The 25,351-nt window shown below is 54.9% G+C and overlaps 1 protein-coding gene across 1 annotated transcript in view; it reads right to left on the bottom strand.

Annotated features, from left to right (window-relative positions):
* Positions 1–25,351, bottom strand: part of ADCY1 (adenylate cyclase 1) — a 112,188-nt gene that overhangs the window by 85,499 nt on the left and 1,338 nt on the right. Inside the window, exon 2 of the mRNA XM_024745779.1 lies at positions 6,988–7,137. Coding sequence (XP_024601547.1) covers positions 6,988–7,101 — 114 coding nt within the window. The 5' untranslated portion in view covers positions 7,102–7,137. The remainder of the gene's footprint in view (positions 1–6,987; positions 7,138–25,351) is intronic.

The raw sequence follows: 25,351 nt of genomic DNA, 5'->3' as shown, positions 1-25,351 counted from the left end.
GGGCACACCAAGCATTCGAAAATGTTTTAAGGGTAGATGCGAGACAGTCTATAGGAAAGGCAGCAAGAGTAAGAAAAGAAATGCGAGACAGAACCAGAGAAAGCGGATCCAGACAAAACCATAATTTGAAAAGATACACGCACCCCAATGTTCACAGCAGCACTATTTACAATAGCCAAGACATGGACGCAACCTAAGTGCCCCTTGATAGATGAATGGATAAAGAAGGTGTGGTACAGTTTCAAGATGGTGGAGTAGAAGGACGTGTGCTCTCACTCCCTCTTGCGAGAGCACCGAATCACAACTAACTGCTGGACAATCATCGACAGGAAGACACTGGAACTCACCAGAAAACACACCCCACATCCAAAGACAAAGGAGAAGCTGCAGTGAGACGGCAGGAGGGGCGCCATCACAATAAAATCGAATCCCACAACTGCTGGGTGGGTGAGTCACAGACTGGAGAACACTTATACCACAGAAGTCCACCCACTGGAGTGAAGGTTCTGAGCCCCACGTCAGGCTTCCCAACCTGGGGGTCTGGCAACGGAAGGAGGAATCCCTAGAGGATCAGACTTTCAAGCCTGGTGGGATTTGACTGCAGGACTTCGCCAGGACTGGGGGAAACAGAGACTCCACTCTTGGAGGACACACACAAAGCAGTGTGCGCACTGGGACCCAGGGGAAGGAGGAGTGACCCCATAGGAGACTGAACCAGACCTACCTGCCAGTGTTGGAGGGTCTCCTGCAGAGGCGGGGGGTGGCTGTGGCTCACTGCAGGGACAAGGACACTGGCAGCAGAAGTTCTGGGAAGTACTCCTTGGCATGAGCCCTCCCAGAGTCTGCCATTAGCCCCACCAAAGAGCCTGTAGGGTCCAGTGCTGGGTCGCCTCAGGCCAAGCACCAACAAGGAGGGAATTCAGCCCCACCCATCAGCAGACAAGCAGATTAAAGTTTTACTGAGCTCTGCCCACCAGAGCAACAGCCAGCTCTACCCACCACCAGTCCCTCCCATCAGGAAGCTTGCACAAGCCTCTTAGATAGCCTCATCCACCAGAGGGCAGACAGCAGAAGCAAGAAGAACTACAATCCTGCAGCCTGTGGAACGAAAACCACATTCACAGAAAGATAGACAAGATGAAAAGGCAGAGGGCTATGTACCAGATGAAGGAACAAGATAAAACCCCAGAAAAACAACTGAATGAGGTGGAGATAGGCAACCTTCCAGAAAAAGAATTCAGAATAATGACAGTGAAGATGATCCAGGACCTAAGAAAAAGAATGGAGGCAAAGATCGAGAAGATGCAAGAAACGTTTAACAAACACCTAGAAATATTAAAGAACTAACAAACAGAGATGAACAATACAATAACTGAAATGAAAAATACACTAGAAGGAATCAATAGCAGAATAACTGAGGCAGAAGAACGGATAAGTGACCTGGAAGACAGAATGCTGGAATTCACTGCTGTGGAACAGAATAAAGAAAAAAGAATAAAAAGGAATGAAGACAGCCTAAGAGACCTCTGGGACAACATTAAACACACCAACGTTCTCATTATAGGCGTCCCAGAAGGAGAATAGAGAGAGAAAGGACCCAAGAAAATACCTGAAGAGATTATAGTCGAAAACTTCCCTAACATGGGAAAGGAAAGAGCCACCCAAGTCCAGGAAGCACAGAGAGTCCCAGGAGGATAAACCCAAGGAGAAACACGCTGAGACATATAGTAAGCAAATTGACAAAAATTAAACACAAAGAAAAATTATTAAAAGCACAAGGGAAAAATGACAAATAATATACAAAGGAACTCCCATAAGTTAACAGCTGATTTCTCAGCAGAAACTCTACAAACCAGGAGGGAGTGGCACGATATATTTAAAGTGATGAAAGGGAAGAAACTACAACCAAGGTTACTCTACCTGGCAAGGATCTCATTCACATTCGACAGAGAAAAGCTTTACAGACAAGCAAAAGCTAAAAGAATTCAGCATCACCAAACCAGCTCTGCAATAAATGCTAAAGGAACTTCTCTAAGTGGGAAACACAAGAGAAGAAAAGGACCTACAAAAACAAACCCAGAACAATTAAGAAAATGGTATTAGAAGTACAAATATCAATAATTACCTTAAACGTGAATGGATTAAATGCTCCAAACAAAAGACACGGGCTCGCTGAATGGATACAAAAACAAGACCCGTATATATGCTGTCTACAAGAGACCCACTTCAGACCTAGGGACATATACAGACTGAAAGTGAGGGGATGCAAAAAGATGTTCCACGCAAAAGGAAATCAGAAAAAAGCTGGAGTAGCAATACTCATACCAGATAAAATAGACTTTAAAGTAAAGAATGTTACAAGAGACAAGGAAGGACACTACATAATGATCAAGGGATCGATCCAAGAAGGATATAACAATTATAAATATATATGCACCCAACACAGGCGCACCTCAATACATAAGGCAAATGCTAACAGCTATAAAAGAGGAAATCGGCAGTAACACAATAATAGTGGGGGACTTTAACACCTCACTTACACCAATGGACAGATCACCCAGACAGAAAATTAATAAGGAAACACAAGCTTTAAATGACACAATAGACCAAACAGATTTAAATGATATTTATAGGACATTGATCTGAAAATAGCAGATTACACTTTCCTCTCAAGTGCACATGGAACATTCTCCAGGATAGATCACATTTTGGGTCACAAATCAAGCCTCTGTAAATTTAAGAAAAATGAAATCATATCAAGCATTTTTTCCGACCACAACGCTATGATATTAGAAATCAATTACAAGGGAAAAAAAGGTGAGAAACACAAATGCATGGAGACTAAACAATACGTTACTAAATAACCAAGAGATCAGTGAAGAGATCAAAGAGGAAGTCAAAAAATACCTAGAGACAAATGACAATGAAGACACGATGATCCAAAACCGATGGGATGCAGCAAAAGCAGTTCTAAGAGGGAAGTTTATAGCTATACAAGCCTACCTCAAGAAACAAGAAAAATCTCAAATAAACAATCTAACCTTACACCTAAAGGAACCAGAGAAAGAAGAACAAACAAAACCCAAAGTTAGTAGAAGGAAAGAAATCATAAAGATCAGAGCAGAAATAAATGAAATAGAAACAAAGAAAACAATAGCAAAGTTAAATAAAACTAAAAGCTGGTTCTTTGAGAAGATAAACAAAATTGATAAACCTTTAGCCAAACTCGTCAAGAAAAAGAGGGAGCGGACTCAAATCAATAAAATTAGAAATGAAAAAGAAGTTACAACGAACACCGCAGAAATACAAAGCATCATAAGAGACTACAAGCAGCTCTATGCCAATAAAACAGACAACCTGGAAGAAATGGACAAATTCTTAGAAAGGTATAACCTTCCAAGACTGAACCAGGAAGTAATAGAAAATATGAACAGACCAATCACAAGTAATGACATTGAAACTGTGGTTAAAAATCTTCCAACAAACCGAAGTCCAGGACCAGATGGCTTCACAGGTGAATTCTACCAAACATTTAGAAAAGAGCTAACACCCACCCTTCTCAAACCCTTGAAAAAAATTGCAGAGGAAGGAACATTCCAAAACTCATTCTATGAGGCCACCATCACTGTGATACCAAAACCAGACAAAGATACTACAAAAAAAGAAAATTACACACCAATATCACCGATGAATACGGATGCAAAAATCCTCAACAAAATACTAGCAAACAGAATCCAACAACACATTAAAAGGATCATACACCATTATCAATTGGGATTTATCCCAGGGATGCAAGGATTCTTCAATATACGCAAATCCACCAATGTGATATGCCAGATTAACAAACTGAAGAATAAAACCATATGATCATCTCAATAGATGCAGGAAAAGGTTTTGACAAAATTCAACATACATTTATGATAAAAACTCTCCAGAAAGTGGGCATAAAGGGAACCGACCTCAACAAATAAAGGCCATATATGACAAACCCACAGCAAACATCATTCTCAATTGGTGAAAAACTGAAAGCATTTCCTCTAAGACCAGGAACAAGACAAGGATGTCCACTCTTGCCACTATTATTCAACATAGTTTTGGAAGTCCTAGCTAGCCACGGCAATCAGAGAAGAAAAAGAAATAAAAGAAATACAAATTGGAAAAGAAGAAGTAAAACTGTCACTGTTGGCAGGTGACATGATGCTATACATAGAGAATCCTAAAGATGCCACCAGAAAACTACTAGAGCTAATCAATGAATTTGGTAAAGTAGCAGGATACAAAATTAATGCACAAAAATCTCTTGCATTCCTATACACTAACAGCGAAAGATCAGAAAGAGATATTAAGGAAGCAATCCCATTCACCACTGCAATAAAAAGAACAAAATACCTAGGAATAAACCTACCTAAGGAGGTAAAAGACCTGTACTCAGAAAACTATAAGACACTGGTGAAAGAAATCAAAGATGACACAAACAGACGGAGAGATATACCATGTTCTTCAATTGGAAGAATCAATATGGTGAAAATGACTATACTACCCAAAGCAATCCACAGATTCAATGCAATCCTTATCAAATTACCAATGGCAATTTTTACAGAACTAGAACAAAAAATCTTAAATTTGTGCAGAGACAAAAATGACTCCAAATAGCCAAATCAATCTTGAGGGAAAAAAATGGAGCTGGAGGAATCAGACTCCCTGACTTCAGACTATACTACAAAGCTACAGTCATCAAGACAATATGGTACTGTTATATACAATGGAATACTACTCAGCCATGAAAAGGAACGAAATTGGGTCCTTTGTAGAGACGTGGATGGACCCAAGGACTGTCATACAGAGTGAAGTAAGTCAGAAAGAGAAAAACAAATATCAGATATTAACACATATATGTGGAATCTAGAAAACTGGTACAGATGAACCAGTTTGCAAGGCAGAAATAGAGACACAGAAGTAGAGAACAAACGTATGGTCACCAAGAGGGGAAAGTGGGGTGGGGGAGCGGGTGGTGGAGGTGGGATGAATTGGGAGATTGGGATTGACATGTATACAGTAATATGTATAAAATCGATAACTAACAAGAACCTTCTGTATAAAAAAATTAATTAATTAAATTAAATTTAAAAAAAAGATGTGGAACATATATACAATAGCCTATTACTCAGCCATAAAAAAGAATGAAATAATGTCATTTGCAGCAACATGGCTGGACCTAGAGATTAGCATACTAAATCAGTCAGACAGAGAAAGACAAATATCACATGATATCACTTATATGTGGAATCTTAAAAAATAATACAAATGAACTTATTTACAAAACAGCAATAGTCCCACAGACATAGAAAACAAACTTACGGTTACCAAAGGAGAAGGGGGGGAGGGATAAACTGGGAGTTTGGGATTAACATATACACACTACTATATATAAAACAGATAATCAACAAGGACCTAATGTATAGCACACGGAACTCTACTCAATATTTTATAATAACCTATGTGGAAAACGAATCTGAAAAACGTAGATATATATGTACGTGTAAGTGAATCACTTTGCTGTACACCTGAAACTAGCACAACGTTGTAGATCAACTCTACTTCAGTAAAAATAAATACTTTTTCTTAAGAAAGTGATTTTTTGAAGAAAGTGGGAAAGGAAGATATTTGAAAGGAGATGGAGAGGACAGAAAAATACCAGAGAAAGCAAAGGAAGATTCAGAAACACACAAGAATGGCCCCCACGTTGATTTTTCCAGTACTTCAGGCGACGTATTTAAGGGGAGAGGACTCTGAAGAGTCACTTCTGGGATCCCGTGGAGGTGATGAACAAGGGTCTCTTAGCACCGAAGACTCCCCATCAGCACCGATGATGCTGGCACGGGAAAACGTTCAGTGCACAGCCCCAGGAGACGTGTTCTTTATACTTGTGCATGTGTGTGCCAGCACACTTATACACACACATCCACACGTGCACATACGCACACACACCCACAAGTGCACACACATGCCCACATGCACATCACAAGAGTGCACACAGCCTCACAGACACATATCTCCCACACATACACCACCCACAGACAAAGCCACCCACTGATCCACACACATGATCTAAACATACATATGCCATCTATTTCTAAGTGATATCCAACTTCTACTGTAAATACTAGGCATCATTATAATACCTACAAATGGAAATGTGTGTGTGCATTTTTAAACGTACAGTCTGTACTTAACGCCTTGTATTTACAATAATAATAGCATCTCGTTTATAAACCCATCCCATCCACCCTACCCCGGGAACACAAGCCTCCGCCATCAGCACTTTGGGAAAGCACAGGAGTCCGGGTGCTCCCAGCTAAAGGCCTCGCCCAGGGCTCTTGGAGCATCCCCGTGGCCCCAGGACAGCAGCAGAGGAAACGCCACCGAGAGCAGTGAGCCCGTGACATGCAGGTGACAGTAGCTGGGGCAGTGGGAACCCACCCGGCTCCCTCCAAGCCTTTAGATCACAGGGGACAGTGCAGCTGTCCCAGCAGGCCTGGCAGGAGCCGGGCAGGGTGCTCTGCAGCCTCAGGCCAAGCTGCGGGAGTGAGGCTCACATGGTGACCATCACTTCCTAGCAACTCAGCCCCTTCCAGCGGCACCAAGGCCAGCTCTCCTCTGCCTCCACTGAGGCCTGCAAAGCCTCCTGGGCGTCTCGTCCACAGCCCCGTACCTCATGTCACCAACAGTTACACCGAAGCCCAGGGATGACCACAGGTGGCAGTTCTTCTGCCTCTGCTCCCACGCAGCTGTCCCCTCTCCTCTGACCAGCTGAAGGGGTTGGTCCACAGAGACAGAGGGGCCAGCGGGTGCCTGAGGCCCCTACCCGACTCCCAGGCGGGCCAGGCTGGGCCTCACTCCCAGTGCCCTTGGTGAGAAGGCTGTGCGGCTCTATGCCCCCCGCCCCGGGCTCCCCATGTCCCTCGGGGCGAAACCCCGGGTACTGACCTGCTTCTCATTCTCATCCTCCAGCCTCAGCCGGTCCTCGATGCAGTTCCGGGCCTGCAGGAAGGCCTTCCTCTGGGAGCGCTCAGCCAGGATCCTCACAAAGACCCCGTACATGTTCACGCCAAGGAAGAGCAGGGCGTTGGCACCGAGCTGGAGGGGAGAGAACATTGCAGAGGGCTACACACAGGGCCCAGCTCAGCAGAGGCTCCTACGCGTCCTCCGACCACCAGCCCATGAAATGACTACGCCAGCCAGACCCACAGTGCCAAGCCAGTTTCACATGGCCACGAGCCAGGCCTCATCCCTCACCCTGTGCAGGGGTCACCTGTGCTATAAGCTTGTCACGTAACGGAACAGTAGGAAAGGACGCAAGGTGTGTCCCCCGAAATTCACGTGGAAGTCCTCACCCCTAACCCCCCAGCGTGGGCCTGTATTTGGGTCTTTCAAGAGGTAATCAAGTTAAAATGAGGCCGTTAGGCTGGGCCCTAATCCAACATGACTGGTGTCCTTATAAGAAGAGGAGATCAGGACACAGACACGCACGGAGGGAAGACAGGACACAGGGAGAAGATGGCCGTCGACACGCCAAGAAGAAAGGTTTCGGGAGAAACCAGCCTCCAGAAGTGTGAGAAGTAATGTCTGTTGTTTAAGCCACCCAGACTGGGCACTTTGTTACAACAGCCCGAGGAAACCATTACACCCAGAAGTTTTGAACGTGAAGACAGAGTGGTTATTCCCACAAAGGCAACATGGAAAGCTCTGGAGAGAAGCAGTGAAGGAGAGTTAATTAAAAACAAAAAAGAGGGCTTCCCTGGTGGCGCAGTGGTTGAGAGTCCGCCTGCCGATGCAGGGGACACAGGTTCGTGTCCCGGTCCGGGAAGATCCCACATGCCGCGGAGCGGCTGGGCCCGTGAGCCGTGGCCGCTGAACCTGCGCGTCCGGAGCCTGTGCTCCGCAACGGGAGAGGCCACAACAGTGAGAGGCCCGCGTACCGCAAAAAAAAAAAAAAAAAAAAAAAAATGGTGCCCACTGTCACCCAGAACACCTCATTGTGACCTGAGCATCTCCATGTGACCTGGGCATCTCCGTGGGACCCAACCATCTCCATGTGACCCCGAGTATCTCCATGTGACCCTGATCATCTTGGCTGTGCCCTTGAACACCTCCAAATCTGAGCGTCCCGCTAGCTGGAGCGTCCATGCTTTAACCCGGTGGGGGGCTGGAACACAAATGCATCTTCAACGCCTGTGCCACCTCTCACAGGCACAGTGGCCAGCACTGGCTGCACCTAGGTGCACTGCGCTGGCCCCCGTACCACGCAGTGTTTTCTGTGTCTAAAGGACCACCTGCTGTATTCTGGGATCAGCTCATGCCAGTCTGTAGATGAAGGCACTTTTCTGGTGGCAGCAGGAAGACCGGCGTATATGAAACAATAAATTGTAGTTTGGTGGAGTCAATATTTAAATGCATACTGAGTGTGTTTAAAACGCCCACAGGCAGTAGTGAACACGTTTCTAAAAATTCAAACAATAGTGAGTCTTTGCACAAAATGCGCTTCTCTCCCAGCAGACCCTTAATCACCTGTGGCTTCTGCACGCCCCTCCCAGCCTCTGTTTAAGGTTTTGAACATGCAGAACATATAACACACAGGACACCTCTCCCGAGATGCCCTCCAGCCCATCAGCCCACAGCTTGCATGACCCCTGCAGTGAAGCCCCCAGCTGTCACTGTCGAGCGGAGTACGCAGTCGGGTGGAGAATAAGGAGTCCAACTGAGGGGCCAGGCGCCCGGGGTCAGCTCAGCACAGGGTACAGGACGCCACAGGTCACACCTGGCAGATGCGGCTTTTCCAGAAAGCAGGGCCTCAGGTAGCCGGTGGCAGAAAAAGGGGGAAGTGCGGGTCCCTACTGAGGTCTGGGCAGAGACGTGAGGCATGGGCTGGGGGCAGAAGGGCCAGCAGAGGCTGGGCAGTTTGGTCAAGGGAAAACTCAGGAGCAGGGTGGGAGCGGGCTGGGTCACCGGGAGCCCCACCTTGTCGCCTCCTCTACACCCACCTTCTTCACACCTTCTCTTTACTCCGGCCATGGTGACCCCCCCAGGGACACCAAGGCCCAGCCACGTGGTCACTGAGTACCTAGCTGCCCTGCCACACCGTGTGAGCTGCTCAAATGGAAAACAGCCCCATGGCACACCCCACAGCTGGAGTCTGGCGGGCAGGGTGAGGCGGAAGCAGCGATCTGGGGAGCGGGCAGGTCTCCCCTGCCTGGTGCTCTGCATTCACATTCACACACCCAGGGTGCTTCCACGCGCCCCAGAGATCTTCCCGCAGGAGAGCGAAAGAGGAGGCCGTCCACGAGAAGCTGCCGGCACACCTGCCCCCCTGCATTCCCACACACCCCCAGATCAGCAGCCATGGTGACGGGCACACAGCAGCGACAAGAGGCGCAGCCCCTGCCCCCATGGGGCACAGAGAGGTATCAAGACTGGCTTCCTAATCAGTGATCAGGGACGAGGGTGACAAGGCAGAGAGAATCTGGCCCAGAGGTCACCTAGAGAGGGCGTTGGTTCACACCGGCACCAGAAGAGAGGGGATGGGGGCAACAGGCTGAGAGGGTTCTGAGCTCGGGGAAGGGTACGTGCCGGGGTGGAGGCTGAGTACCACACCCCAGAGCACATGGCCACAGGACCACAGGGCGTCCTGGTACTGCCAAGTCCTCACCAACCCCACGGCATCCCTGCTGGCACTACACACACAGGTCCTGAGTAAGGGCAGGGCCCCCCGCTGCAGAGGGCGCGGCACACCCAGCAGACCCGCACACCGGGCCTCAGCATCCGGGCCCCCGAGGACCTTCCCACAGCCCACGCTGCCCTGGATGCCAGGGCCCTGCCAGGACCTCAATCCTGCTCCTTTCCCACCCTTGGAAGGCTTGCCCTTCGAGCTCTCTTCCTTGTCTAGCTGAAACTCCGCAGCCCAACAGGACAGCCCCCTGCCCCCTCACACTCTGGAATCGAAGCCAGCTCCGTGCACGACCCTGGGCTGGGGTGCTCCTCCGGCCGCACGGGAATCCTCGTCTGTCCCTCCTCCCCCGGCGACCTCCCTCTGCCCAGCCCAGCCGGTCCCACTGCCCACTGCCCGCGGGGCGCCCCTTCCCGCCTTCAGCTGGGACCCGCAACTTCCAACCATCATCCTCGGCAAGCGTCTGATTATTTCTTTCCCCTGAAAATGAGATCCTTCTCTATTACCCTCTTCCTCTCCCAGGCCTGCCCATTTTTCTCCCCTTTCCAGCAAAACTCCTGAAAAGGCCTCACCTCGCCCCCGCCTGGGCCGCACCCCAGCCTGCCTTCCCTTCCACAGTCTCCCTGGGTGGTCTGTCACCAGGTCGGGGCCACCTTCACATCCTGAGCCCAGGCTCAGGTCCCAGTGCCCAGCCCACCGTCAGCTCCCCTCCCCCAGCCCCTTCCCCAGCCTCCTCTGGTCCACGCCTCACACCTGGACCCCCCTCCACCGCAAACTCCACCCCTCGTGGTGTCTCATCCACACTCACCTTGGGAGCCCAGCCCTGTGCCGAAGACCCCAGATCGACACCTTCAGCTTGGACCAGCCAGCCGTGCCCCTCCCCAGCCCATGCGCATCTCCAGCTCAACCTTGCATGGGACAGACCCTGGCAGGACCCCTGGTCATCCCCAGCACTCACCCCAGTAGCCTCTCCCACCTCAGCGGACCCGGGCCCCTAGAAGCCTCTCAGGCCTGGGCCCATTGCCCCCACCAGCAAATCCTCCCACTCCGTCTCCAACAGACGGGGCGCTGACACCCCGCTGCCGACGGCTGCTTGGCCGAGCTACCTCCTAACCCGCCCTGTGCTTCTCCCAGCTCTGCAGGCTCCCCGCACAGTCCTCTGCTCTGAACCCCTGACCTGCCGTCTTCCCGTGCCCAAAGCCCTCCGTAGCCCAGGCCAGAGGCCCCTACATCCTGTCCTCCTCGTGTCCCCCTGGCCTTGCCTGCTTTCTTAGGGCCTCTGCCCTGCGTCCCTGGGTGGGACCCCCTTTCCCACACAGCGCCTGGCTCACCCCCGACCTCCAGGGCCTCCACTCACATGGCACCTTCTCAAAACAGCTGACCTGACCCCTATGTCTAAAAATGCACACACTCTCACCTGGGCTTTGAGTATTCTCCCACTGACCAGTTCTATTTCTTTCCTTCTTCCTTTCCTTCTATTGTGTTTAGCAGTTACCGTCTTCCAACACGTTATATAACATTAACTCACTTGTCACCTTCCCTGCATGCTGTCTACCCCTCGAGGGGCCTCAGTCTGTCAGGTCCACGACTGATCCGGGAGCCTGGAATAGAACCTCTCATATCATACCAGGTGCCTGGTATTTATTGAATGAAGAACTGAGGACACAGGGGTGGTGAGGGGGCTGGGCCCCGTCACATTGCTGGAAAGGGACAGAGGGAGAACTCACACGCAGACACCCCTGCTGCCACCTGCACTGCCCAACCTCTCTCCAGGTTGCCTCGGACGAGACCTGATAAGACTGTGTCCCAACTCTCATATGCCTCGTCAGATGGGCAGTGGGGAGGGACTCCAGCTTTTCCACGATCAAGAGAGGCACATAAGAGGCAAGGCATCAGGCTTCCCTAGTGGCGCAGTGGTTACGAATCCGCCTCCCAATGCAGGGGACACGGGTTCAAGCCCTGGTCCGAGAAGATCCCACATACCACGGAGCAACTAAGCCCGCGTGCCACAACTACTGAGCCTGCGCTCTAGAGCCCGCGAGCCACAACTACTGAGCCCACATGCCACAACTATTGAAGCCGGCGTGCCTAGAGCCCATGCTCCGCAACGAGAAGCCACCGCAATGAGAAGCCCGTGCACCGCAACAAAGAGTAGCCCCCGCTCGCCGCAGCTAGAGAAAGCCCGCGTGCAGCAGCAAAGACCCAACACAGGCAAAGATAAAAACAACTAAACAAATAAATTTATTTTAAAAAATGGATCAAAAATCTAAATATAAGAGCTAGACTGGGAAAAATATAAAAAAAAAAAAAGAGGCAAGGCATCAACGTGTCCTAGTGTCTGAAAGTGACGTGGCTTCTGGGGCAGGCTGAGCTGGTGGGAGATGCTGGGACACAGCCCACAGACACATGCACACATGGACCAGATCACGCAGCCCAGGGAACTGCACTGGAGCGTGCAGGGCAGGCCTGGCAGGAGCATCCCCCTCCCAAGCCCTTGCCCTGCAGGCCCCGTGACCTGGGCAGACGGCCAGCAGAGGAAGCACTGCAGGGAAAAGGATGAGATCACCTGGCGACAGGTGTGCATGGCCACGGCAGCTCATCAGCCTCTGCCCACGGGGCAGGCAGCCAACCCCCACCCCACAGTGGGCACTGGGGGTCCCCCGGCCCCTTGGGAAGGCCAGTGTAGAGCAGGGAGAAGCTGGCACCGCGCAGTGGGTGGGCACCTGGGGTCATCAGTCAACATGAATTGTCCAGATGTCCCCTGTGGCGGGCAGGGCTCTCCTGTGCCGGCCACTCCAGGTCCCAGAGGGCCAGGCGAGCCTTGCCGGGGCTGGGAGGAGATGAGCTCTGAGGCTGGATTGAGAACAAACAGGCCTGGTCTGGCACGTGGAATGGAGGCCTTTTCTGAGTCCACAGTGACCACAAAGCTACAGACCCAGCCAGGAGGTTAAGGCCACCACCTGGAGGGCACAGGGGGGAGGGGGGCCAGACCTTCTGTCTGTGTCCCCTCACCCGAGTGGCCCAGCTGGGGACTTCCGGGGCACCCACTCTGTCGGTCAGACGTGTGTTCAGAATCACTGATTCAGTGACTGCAGGAAACCACGACGAAGCGCATCTTTCTCTTAACCGTGACGTATCGATGGTACTCGCAGCACTTCCCAATATTTTGCCACTCTTGTGACACAGGGCAAAGACTTGGAGGGAGAATTCCTCATCAGGCGTTTACATCCCTGCAGTTGGCCTGCACTCAGGAAGGCACACAACTGCTCTCCAGCCGGAGGGCCCTCGCCCGCTGCCCCCCAAGCCCCACACGCCCTGCAGATGGAATCACACGCCCAGGTCTTGGCTAGTTTCTCAGGCAGGGCTGGGAGCCCTCATCAAGTGAGCCTCTCCTGGGCACCAGGAGTTCTAAACACCGCCGGCACTTCGCCATCCCACGTCCCTGCTCCCTCCCTGGCACGCCATCCTAGAGCTCGTTCAAGACCCTCACCTTCCACCCTGGCCCCCAGGCCCCGCTGCGCTGCCCTCAGCTCTCCCCCTGCCGCTCAGCACGAGGTCACGGCAGCTTCGCTTCCTGCACAACCAACAGGGCTCACTGCCCCCCACCCCTTTACACGCACCTGAACGTTGCATCATTATGATTTTCTTTTTTTTTTTTTGCGGTACGCGGGCCCCTCACTGTTGTGGCCTCTCCCGTTGCGGAGCACAGGCTCCGGACGCGCAGGTTCAGCGGCCACGGCTCACGGGCCCAGCCGCTCCGCGGCATGTGGGATCTTCCCGGACCGGGACACGAACCCGTGTCCCCTGCATCGGCAGGCGGACTCTCAACCACTGCGCCACCAGGGAAGCCCCATCATTGTGAATTTTACATGAGAGGCTGTAAGATCAGTAACTTAACCGAGGAGAACCCATTGTTCAGGACTCTAGGGGCTATGGGAGGAGGGCAGGCCTACCTTTACTAGGAGGCAGAAGGTAAACCGCCAGGAGGCCACACGAGCAGGGACTGCTACAAACTGAAGCAAAGGTGGCACCATGCAGGCCCCAAGCAGGCCCTGGGCAGGTGGGTGAGCCCGGAAATGAGGCCTGCCATTTATGGGGAAGACACGGGCGTAGAGAGGTTAAATCTCCCCGAGGTCCCAAGGCCAGGACGTCCCAAACACAGGCACATAACTCCAGGGCCCGCCAGGCCACGGGCACATCTCTGGATCCAGGCCTTGGGTGGATGGGCCTTGGGGGCCCTGCACGGGTGGTGGCAGTCATGGGCTTCAGGGCTGCCAGGCTTGTGGCTGGTCGGGGGATGACCGGGGCCTCACCCGCCCCTTGTCCTGCACACAAGGCCCAGGGCAGGTGGGGACGAGTGCCCAGTGGGAAGTGTGGAAGGGGCGGCAGGGCAGGGGCAGCAGGACGCCCTCAGGACAAGGACCCCACAGGTGCCAGGGAGTCAGGGAGTGGCTGCGACACAGGCAGAACGTGAGCAGACTGTTGCGATGGCAGCAGAGACCCTGGGCGCTGGCCGGACACAGGGATCCGGAAGGGCCAGCCCTGGAGGAGGGGGCGGGGCCACTGGAGCCATGAGAGCCCGCGTGAGGGGACCTTCGGAAAGGCCTGCACGGGAGGATGTGAAAGGTGGACCCCAGCCCTTGAAATTAAAACTATAATTGAGAAGATCAGAAACCTCCCTTTTGGGATTTTCTCATCATCTTAGCTTCCTTCCTGCCATCTTTGGGGTTAGATTACAAACAGGAATGGCGAGTCCCTGGAGGGCATAAAAGAGCCAGTGTGTGTGTGTGTGTGTGTGTGTGTGTGTGTGTGTGTGTGTGTGTGTGTGTGTGTCAAGGTGACTGACCAGTCAGTCTGTCCCCATCTGCCAGGGTCCTGGGTCTCACACACACACACACACACACACACACCCCTGCCATGTGTGTGGTCAGCACCCCTCCCAAGTACAATGGTTAGGCCAAGGGCTGCACGTCTGCCCAGCAGAAAGACGTTCCCCCTGCCCCCCGCCCACCGCTAGCCACTGCATCCCTCACTGGGCTCGGCTGGAGCCCAGTCGGGGGAAGCAGCTGTTCTCCCTCTCCCCCGAAGAGCTCACCTCCCCCGCAGCTAGGAAACCTGAGCGGCATAAGCCCATACTCCACTGCACTCCACTTCAGACCACCTGTGGGCCCTGCATCCCACAGGAAAACCACACATTCTCCGCACCCCTGCAGTGAGCTGGGAGCTGCCCCCCACTCCAGCAGCACTCATCAAAGGGATTTCTTTTATTTATTTATTTATTTTTACATCTTTATTGGAGTATAATTGCTTTACAATGGTGTGTTAGTTTCTGCTGTATAACAAAGTGAATCAGCTATATGTATACGTATATCCCCATATCTCCTCCCTCTTGGGTCTCCCTCCCGCCCTCCTTCTCCCACCCCTCTAGGTGGTCACAAAGCACGGAGCTGATCTCCCTGTGCTATGCGGCTGCTTCCCACTAGCTATCTACCTTATGTTTGGTAGTGTATATATGTCCATGTCACTCTCTCACTTTGTCCCAGCTTACCCCTCTCCCTCCCCATATCCTCAAGTCCATTCTCTAGTAGGTCTGCGTCTTTATTCCCGTCTTACCCCTAGGTTCTTCATGACATTTTTTTTTCTTAGATTCCATATATATGTGTTAGCGTACGGTATTTGTCTTTCTCTTTCTGACTTACTTCACTCTGTATGACAGACTCTAGGTCCATCCACCTCATTACAAATAGCTCAATTTCGTTTCTTTTTATGGCTGAGTAATATTCCGATGTAGATATGTGCCACATCTTCTGTATCCATTCATCCGATCAAAGGGATTTCTTAAAATGGGATCACTGGGGGGAAGGGATGCTTCAGGGAGACTGGGGGAGGGCGTCTGCCAACCACCTGTCACCCCACCCTGGGAACCCCCAGGGCCCTCCCACCTGGAGCCCCCCTGATGTGAACCATTAGGACCAGGTGTCCCCCCCCCACCTCCGCACCTTGCCAGACGGGAGCTTCCTCACACGCCCAATGCATCTACTGATCCAAACCGGCCACCCCCGGGGTTTCCCCAGGGTTCAGGAGTTTTCCTTTTCCCACGAAGGTCTCTTGGACTTCCCTGGCGGTCCAGTGGTTGGTTAAGACTCCGCACTTCCGCTGCAGGGGGCACGGGTTCAACCCCTGGTTGGGGAACTAAGATCCCACGTGCCTCGTGACATAGCAAAAAAAAGTCCTCCCATGAAGCTCTCTGAACTCGTGGCCTGGCCGGAGGTGCCCTGAAGATGGTGACCACATGGTTTAGCACCTGCTGTACAGAAACCACAAGGGAGACAGGCCGGGGGTCACCGTGAGCTTCTCAGAGATGCAGGTGACCACAGGCTGAGGGATGGAGAGTCAGGGGAGGAGGCATCGGGAGGCATCACCCACCACTCCTGCAGCAGTGATCCCATCTTGGGCCCAGTCCAGCCCGGCTGCACTCCTGGCGAGCCCATGGGGCCCCAACATCACTCACTGCTCAGCCCAGGAAGGAAACAGGGGCAGATCACCCCTCGGGCTCTCCGGGAAGGCCCCAAGGCAACACCTGGGCCGGGGGAGTTAGCAGCCAGTCCGGGCAGAATTGCCCAGCCCAGGGGAGCCCATGGCTTCTTGCCACGGACGGCATTCGGCAGCAGTGGAACTGTGCCCGGGCACCTCTAAGGCCCACGTGGGAAACTGCCACTTGGCCCGGGAAAGACTAGCGCCACGTCTCGGTGCCCTCAGAGGACCTCCTCCCAGATGGGGATGTCCAAGGGGCTCCCACTCCAGGGGGACCCCCCAGCACTGGACACTAGCCAAACGGACGTCTCTTTGGCGTGGGGAGACAGCAATCCAGAAGAAAGCCCCTCCTCCGGGGCCCGACCACTGGCTTCTGGGCTTCGAGGCTGGGCTGGGGCTGGCACACAAGTGACCAGCACGACCACACCCGGCCTGGGGCTGTTTTCCCAGGGGACGATGGCACCAGGACCGCTGCGGCTCTCACGGCCCCAGCCAAGGGGCTGCTCACGGCCTGGTCCCCACGTGGACCCAGGAGTGTGGTCTGCACTGCACCTCTTCCCTGAGGGAGACCCCACGCTGGCGCCAATTCCACAGGGCCCGGGTGGGTGGGGCATAATCCCACCTGGCCAAGAGTCCCCCAGCACAGTGACCACGCCCAGTGTAGACACAGGGCCCAGCCTCACCCCTGGGACCCTTGCCCCCCAAACTCCCCATCTCGTAAGGGGCCATCTCAGAACGGGGGGCTGAGCTGAGAGACAGAGCTAAGCACCCCGTTGGTGCTGAAGCACGTGTGGGCTGAGTTTCAGACATTCACACCCCCGACCCTCTGTCCCCCAGTGGAATTCCGCTGCTCTGGGCTTCCCGCAAAGGCTCCTCTGCAGGGCGCTTGGTCAGCCCCAAGTATGTAAAGACAGAAGAAGCCAAACAGGGAAAGCACAAGCGCCTGCGTCAGACCTGGACCACCCGAAGGGCCCTGCCCCGTCCCCAAAGGGCCTCAGGAAGGAAGGGCAGACACTTCAGATTTACAAGCTGGGCAGTTAAACGGGAAATGTGTGCCCCTGGTGTCCTCAGAGGGACCCTTCATAAGGGGGAATAACACACACACACCACAAAGAAAAAAACAAAAATTTTTAAAGGTTCATGGCAGTTTGGAAAAGAGTTCAAATATCCGCACAAGATCGTCCCCCCGTCACTGCACCCACACCCCCAGTTGCTGCACCCACACCCCCGGTCGCTGCTCTCACACTCCCGTGGTCTCCAGGACAACGTCCCGCCTCCACGGCAGGCCTGAGACCCGAGGAGCTCCGTGCTCTGCCCACTTTCCCAGGCCGGCCGCTCACCTGTCCCCCTTCCCCCATCCACGTACAGAGCGTGTCGCACCCCAAATGCCCCCGCGGCCCATGCAGCGCGCAGCTCTGGGGAGCCCACGCTCTCCCCTCGGCACTCCTCCCGCTCGCTGATGCCTCTGCCCGCAAGGGTTCCCCTCCTTTCACTCGGCGGCCTCCTGACCCCCCAATCCCGAGGCACCCCAAGATCACCCCTACTGAGCATTCAAACTCCTCCACTGAACTTGATCCATTTTCAATCTGCTGCCGCCCAGACTGTCCCCAGCACGGGACCCGGGGCCCGTCCTGCAGAGAAGCCAGGTGTGTGGACTCGAGGGTGCGGCTCCAGGGACGTCCTCCTCAGTCACAGAGGGCAGTGCGGTCACAAGACAAGGAGGGAGCTGCTGCCCAACGCACCCACCCCCCGCTCCACCCCCCCCTGACTCCCCACATGCCCCCCACCCCACCCTGCAGAGCCGCTGTGCGTTTGGTCTGTGGGCCAGGCCCTAAGACCCCTGGGTCCCTCTCACCTCCTTTCCAAGGGTGCTCACAGGGGGACCCATTCATTCCCACCTCTACTCAGTCACCGCAAGCCGGGTGGTGCTCTTGTCATCTTTTCAAGCATAGCTGGCTTTTCAACATCGCTCACAAGTGTGTTGTCAAATTAATGTAATTGCTTCTTAGCTCTGTTTTCCAATTAATAGAAGTATTTTAGGGCTACCATCTTTCGAAAGAAGAAGGGCAAAATGTCGGTAACTGTTGGAGCTGAGGGCTTCTACCCAAGAAATCACCACGCTGGTCCTTCTACTCTTGTGTATGATTGAAGTTTCCATAATAAAAATAAAATAAAAACAAGTTATTTTTTAAAAGATTCTGATGGGCTCTTGTGAGCTCCTGCCGTTGGGTTTCTAAGCCCCAAGGCTGAGGCCCGCTGGGCTGTGGTCACCACACCTAGGTAGGGGCAGGGGGACCCAGGCGCAGTGCTATGTAACCCTCGGCATCTTCATCAAGGGCACCTCCTGGTGTTGGGGTCCCGGCTCACCCCACCTGCTGGTGCACGAGTGAGCTGGGCCACAGGACCGTGTGCCTCCAAGTCCCACCCACCCGTCCACAGCACCTGCAGTATTTCAGCGCCTCCGTTCACCTTTACACACCTGGACGCCGACTCTATCCACAAAGAAGATCTCACCCCACTGCCCATTTCTGACCCTTGAACAAACTGGACTTCAGAAAAGGGTCCCACTGCACAGGCTGCTCCCGGGACACAGTGAGTACCCAGGAACCACCTGTGATTCCTGCAGGTAAGGATCTGCTTTAAAATAAAGCATCAGGGGCTTCCCTGGTGGCACAGTGGTTAAGAATCCGCCTGCCAATGCAGGCGACATGGGTTTGAACCCTGGGCCGGGAAGATCTCACATGCCGCGGAGCAACTAAGCCCGTGTGCCACAACTACTGAGCCTGCGCTCTAGAGCCCGCGAGCCACAGCTACCGAACCTGCACGCCTAGAGCCCGTGCTCTGCAACGAGAGAAGCCACCGCAATGAGAAGCCTGCGCACCTCAACGAAGAGTAGCCCCGCTCGCCGCAGCTAGAGAAAGCCTGCACGCGGCGATGAAGACCCAAGGCAGCCAAAAGTAAAAAAATAAAATAAATAAATTTTTTAAAAATTAAAAAAGTAATAAAATAAAGCATCAGAGATATTTCCAAATTCTTAGGCTAAACCAGTGATTCCCCAGATGTGCTCACTGAGCTTCTCATCCACGCAGCAGGGCACATGTGTTTGGGAAAGCAGCCATCTTGCAAAACAAGTTCAAAGAGCACACATTTCAGATCCCTTTGGCCACGGTTGATTCAGGGAGGCAACGCCTTCTCTTAACAAGAGAGTGTTTCTCCCATAAGGAAACTAGGCAAAGGCACTAAGAAAAATGCACTAACGATTTCACAGAAGGTCATCACTCCAGCACAAGGCTCCCCCTCCCACCAATGCCCACGACCAAGTTCTCCCGGCAGCAGTGGGCAGAGTGTCCCAGGGCGGACGCCTCCCTCAGATGCTCTCATGCAGCACAAGACTGCCAGTGCAGATGTGGGAAGCACCCTTGGAAGAATGCAGTCTCACACGGGCTCATCAGGCAGCTGCTGAGAAGGGCGCTAGGGGGACAGTGCATGGGACAAGAGGCCACACAGGAGGGCTGGCCGGAGGGCCAGGGTCCCGGGCACGGCCCAGGTTCGAGGGGGCAGGCCCTGCTGTGGTCGGTCATTCTCCTTGTCCAGAGTGTGGCATCTGACATCCCCCAGCCTGGGCACATGGTGCCTTGGGCCCCATACGAGCCACTGCATGAACAAGAAGACCAGAGTCAGCTGTGCTCCCAGGAAGCCAGGGTCTACGTCGGCAAAGGAAAAGCTGGACCCTGATATAGTCACTCTGTACTTCAGAATCAAACTAGAAAGCTGCCTTCAGACTGGGAACGTGCCCACAGGGAGGGCTTCCCCCTCTGCAGGGTGTGGACAGCAGGAGGGAGCACCCAGCATGTCCAGTGACCCTGACGCCCCACGGATGGGAGTCCCGTCCCCAGGGTCGCTATCCTGGGCATCCTGTCCCCCTGCACGCACGTGTGCACACACGGGCACCTACGTGTGCACTCATGCGCGCGCACACGTCCACAACACGCGCAGGCGCGCGCAGAGGCCCCGCCCCCAGAGCTGCAGGCATGCTCTGCACAGCACCCCCCCAGAGAACCCTGGCAGCTCGGTATCAAGGCAGATCCCACCACTCTCCAATCCAAGAAGACAGGGTCCAGGAGGGAAGGGGACAGAGCAGGATCCAGGGGGGACGAAGACCGGAGGGCCGCAGATGCGGCAGTGAGGGACAGCCTGCAGTGGGTGGGGACGCCGCGTCAGCCCCATGCCACACCCCGCACGTGGACGTGAGCCCGAGGAAGCCCAGCCTGCCCTGCCTGGACTGACGCAAAGCAGACAGAGGGCAGAGGGACACAGCCGGTAGGGGTCCCGGCCCTTGTCACTCTTCCCCAAGGCTCTCAGTCCTACACACACGGCCCCCTCACCCGACCTCCCCACCTGGGCAGAGCCTGGGGCCTGGTGTCATTTCATGCACTGGTCGTGGAGTTGGAGGGCCCCGGGCCCCATTTCCCTCGGGGGAGACACGTCCACCCGGAAAACAGTAAAAATAATCAGAGTGTGTTGCGTGAACGTGTGTGAGCGTGCCTGTGAGTGTGCATGTGGGTGTGTTCCTGTGTGAGCGTGCAAGGGTGTGTGTTTACGTGTGCATGCATGTACACACGTGAGTGAGAGCACGTGCGTACAAGCGGGAATGTGCGTGAGTGTGCTTGTATGTGCATTTGTGTGGGAGTGCACTTGAGTGTGTTTGTATGTGTGCATGCACATGCGTGTGAGAGAGACGACGGACCACATGTGACTCACATCCTCAAACACGGCGGAACCCAGCACTTTAGGGGCGGGAAGGTCTTTTCTGCCTTCCTGGCTCAGCCCCTCGGTGCAAACTAAGGTGCCTGCAGTCCGGGAACAGGGTCTCACCTGGAGGTGCAGGGGCGGGGTGGTGGCCCAGGCCTCCCGGCTGCCATGTGGCCCTTCCTGCCCCACCGCCAGCCCCTGCCCAGCCTGGCACGTGGGGAGGCTCAGCACAGACACAGCCCTCTGGCTGCCGCTGCCGGGCTGTGCTACGGGAGGGCTCCCAACAGCACACCGGCCGGAAGCGATGGAAACACCCAAAGGGCACAGTCTGGACAGACGGCCTGCCACCGGCATCCTGCGTGTCTCTTTCAGCGTTTGACCAAGACCAGACAGAGGGTCACCGAGGCAGGGAAAACCCGTAGGTCACAGGCTACGCTCAATTTGTGATGACGAGAGAAGACTCCCACTTCACTGAGTGCTGGCCCACGCTGCGGGGAAGCCACGGTCCCAGAGGGCCACCTGCACCTACACAACCACGGGCGTGACCTCGGAGGAAACTGAGGCACAGGGTAAGTCCCCTGCCCACCGCACCACAGCTCGGAGCAGAGCCCCCGCGGTGCTGGGAATTCCGACCCACCCCATTTGAGTCAGGAAATGATCCGAGGACATTTCTGGGCTCCAAGCCTGCAGGAACACAGAGCGAGCAGGAGACCTGTCAACCGAGAGGCTGGGCCCTGACCTTCTGGACCTCACAGATGTGAGGGGAGAAGGGCATCACCCCAGAACCACTGTGAGCCCATGGAAAGGGCGGCGGGTGGGGACGTTTCCCCACAGGACCCGCTTGAGGGAGACCTCCGAATATTCCTTGTGGCCCGAGCCCCAGGGCCTCCCCGCACCTGCCCTTTCTTCCACACCCTCCTCCCTGGCCCCGTGGTGACCAGCGCTGGAGCACACTGTCCTCAGGAGGCCACGCTGAGCCCCCCGTCTGCCTTGTCCCCTTCACACGCCTCCGAAGGTCACACACACTCCCCCCAGCACAGACTGCAGTTCCAGTTGTTGATCGGGGTCCCCAAAGACTAACTTTCCGGAGGGCAGGTGGTCTGGTCCCCTAGCTCGGGGCCTGGCACCCAAACGTGGATCACAGAACTGTCCAGAGAAGGTGCCCCAGCCCGAGCAGCTGCGAGGTTTCACAGCCCTGTCTGCTTCGCCTGGTCCCCGGCCCTTCCACCAGGTCCACCGGGGGGCCAGACTCCAGCACATGGACAGTCTGGGGGTCCTGCGGCCACAGAGGAAAGCCTGGGGCCCACAGGACCGCCCAGAGCGGGAACAGGTGGGAACCCTCGCCCGACGCCAGGACGGTTCTCCCCCACCCAGGCCCCAGTTCCTGCTGCCCTGGTGTAGGCAGCTCTAGGTGCTTCTTAGTTAGAGCAGGCTGCCCTGGCGGGAGGATGACACAGCTGTGATGGAAACAGACCAGGTTTAGGGAGGGGACCGCCCATCAGACAAGGGGGTTGGGGAATCAGGTGTGCCCTGTGGGATGCCCGCTGGACATGAACCTGGAGGCCTGGAGGAGCCACTGGACACTGCCCAAGGCTCAGGGAGCAGCCGGGCTGTAATGTGCAGGGGGTGGAAAGCGGGGGCAGTAAGTCACTGTGGGGCTGAGCCCTGCCCAGTGACCGGAGCCAAGGCAGGTGAGCCAGCGGGTGATGGGATCCAGCCAGGGCAGGGGAGGGAGAGGGAGGGGCCGGTAGGGAGCAGTCAGGAGGCTGGGGGGTTACGTGCAGCAGGAGAGGGGCCCCACCCAGGAAAGAGCCCAGCCAGAGGAGAAGGGCCCCCACCGGGGGCACGGGTGCGGCATGGGTGCAGAGGCGGGCTTGTCAGGAGAGGGTCCAGGGAGGCGGGGTGAGGGGAGATGCAGAGGACCAGAGGGGAAGAGGGCCAGCCAGTGGAGCAGGGGGCCATGGAGAGGGGAGGGCCCCGCCTGAGGAGGCGCTAGGCTGAGGGAGGGGCACAGATCTGGAAGGAGGGGTGGGAGACACATAGGGGCGGGAGGCATGGGCTGCCCAAGCCCGTGTGGCGGCCGGTACAGCCAGCACACATGGTGATTCTGACAGCGGTCACGTGGCTCTACCTGCCAGCACTCACGTTCTCCTCAAGGGCTCAGACCAAACTGGAGGGGCAGGGGGAATTCTGGCCGAGCTCCCAGCTCCCCAGGACAGCAGCGATCTGTTACCTTTTCTGTGGTTCAGGCACTAAACACATTTCCTTTACGTGGACAGGCAATCAGACTGCACTGCAAGTTGCACACTGCAGTGGACCCTCGCTATCCCCCCTCTGAAAAGAGACAGCAATCCTGACCCACCTGCCCACAAAGCAGGCATCCGGGAGGGAGCCCTGGGGAGAGAGTCAGCAAAGGGCGGAAGCTGGGGCTCTGCGCCCTGCACCCATCACAGGCAAGGCGCCTGAGGGGCAGGGCAGGCACCCTGAGCCAGCAACCCTTCTCCAGAGACACCCCTCCTGCCCCACCATCACTCCCGGGCAATGACCTTCACAAGCACTCCCCTGACTCTGCTTCCCCACCACTCCGCAGCCAACCTGTCCCTGAGCACAGTCACCTCCTCCCAGAGCCTCCCCCCTCAAGGCTCTGTCAGTCAACAAGGGACAAATCTGGCATCTCCCCCTCCCCTCGTCCGCCACCCTCAAAGCCCCAGGACCCCAGGCTGCTGTGCTCAGCCCCCCACCCCATGCCCTCCAGCCTGCCCACCGCTGCTGGTTCTGAGCGGGCCTCAGGTGTTCCTGAACGTGATGCCTTCAGTTCTGACACATTGCCCAGTTAAATAAAAGTGACTGCCTGTGTTTAGGTACAACCGGGGGGGCCCTGAAAGCAAGGGGCTGGGAGAGGTCGGGGGACCCAGTCCGGTCCACATTCATGGGGCTCATCCTTGGTGCTGGGCCAGGTGGGAATAAGGCCATTTCCCCCAAATTCTTTCTGCTCTAGTGGAAAGCAGCAGGCACACCCTCTCGGGGAAGGGTGGAGCCCCCCAACTTTCAGCAGTGCAGTCACATGGCCGGCTTTCTGCATGTCCACCTCGGCCTCCCAGCAACTGGGCTGGCCCCGGCTCTACAGAGCCCAAAAGCACATGGCTGCGTCCCCAGATTCCCACACACCAGGGCGGTACAGGATTGCGGCAAGAAAGCCTTAGAGCCTCCCTGCGGAGGGCCTGAGGCTCTGGGAGCCCACACTTGAACCCCGGTCTCAGTCCCCAGAGCACGCTTTCTCCGGCGAGCATATATGCAGCAAAGGCGGCACCCCTGCACAGACCGCCTCATTCATCCAGTCCTTCTTCTGCCTCTTTTTGGCCTCTACCCTGTGTCCTGCAGGGCTTCTGCCTGCCCCAAGTCCCACCCTGCGGGAGCAGCGCTTGTCAGCAGGTAAGTGTACTGCAAGATGGCAGGGAGGCGGTGAAGTGTGATTAGCAGCGGACATGCTTCGGAAACGTGGGTGCTATCTTCTTCACTGGTCTCGAATACCAAGTTGCAGAGCTCACCAAGGACAGATTTCCCAGACTCCCAGAATTTGCTAATTGGAAGGGAGAATCCCTGGGGCACCATACAGTCGGTCACCACATATTTCTCTGCATCCATCCCCATCTGTCTGTCAATATCACCACCACCTGTACAGACTCATGGGCTTGAATACGAACATTCTAAAGAAGCCAAAACGATTCAGAAGGGGCCTGAGATTTCAAATACGTGCTTTTCCAGTACGAACTTTCACCACAGCCCTACAGGGGAGCTGCGATGCCCTTTAGACAGGTGGGGAAACTGAGGCTCAGAAAAGGAAGGGTCTGCATTGCCCAGGGAATCACAGCCAGTAGCAGTGAAGCCCAGATGTCTGCTCCCTACGACTCCCACACCCCCACGATGGTCTCCCTTTCTTTCTAGAATACAGGAGCTCCTCTTATCCTGGGGGAGGGGCAGAGTTCTGAGTGCCCGAGGCACCTTTACAGACTCCCCCTCCCGCACCCCTCCCCCCTCTCTGTTTTAATCTTTTAATTCTCTAAAAGGAATGACTACAGGCTACATAAAGCGTTGGTTATTAAAAAAGAAGACAATAGTATTGCCTGTCACTGAAGCAGCTGACTGAAGCCCTGGGTGCAACCAGAACTGAGCCAGGCCCCAGCCCAGGCCTGTCCAGGCCCCCTCCCCACCTGCAGCTGACCTGGCCTCCCTCCGGGTCCTGGTAGGGAAGTTGTCCTTACTGGGGGGGCCTGGCTGGGTGAGGGGGGAGAGGGACAACCACAACACATGGGAGGGTTGTTGGGGGAGAGATACAGGGGT

Source organism: Neophocaena asiaeorientalis, unplaced genomic scaffold (genome assembly GCF_003031525.2).
Source record: "Neophocaena asiaeorientalis asiaeorientalis breed wild unplaced genomic scaffold, Neophocaena_asiaeorientalis_V1.1 scaffold137, whole genome shotgun sequence".
NCBI classification, from domain to species: Eukaryota; Metazoa; Chordata; class Mammalia; order Artiodactyla; family Phocoenidae; genus Neophocaena; species Neophocaena asiaeorientalis.
Note: the sequence above shows the minus strand (reverse complement) of the source record. Positions and strands in the feature narration are given on the sequence as shown.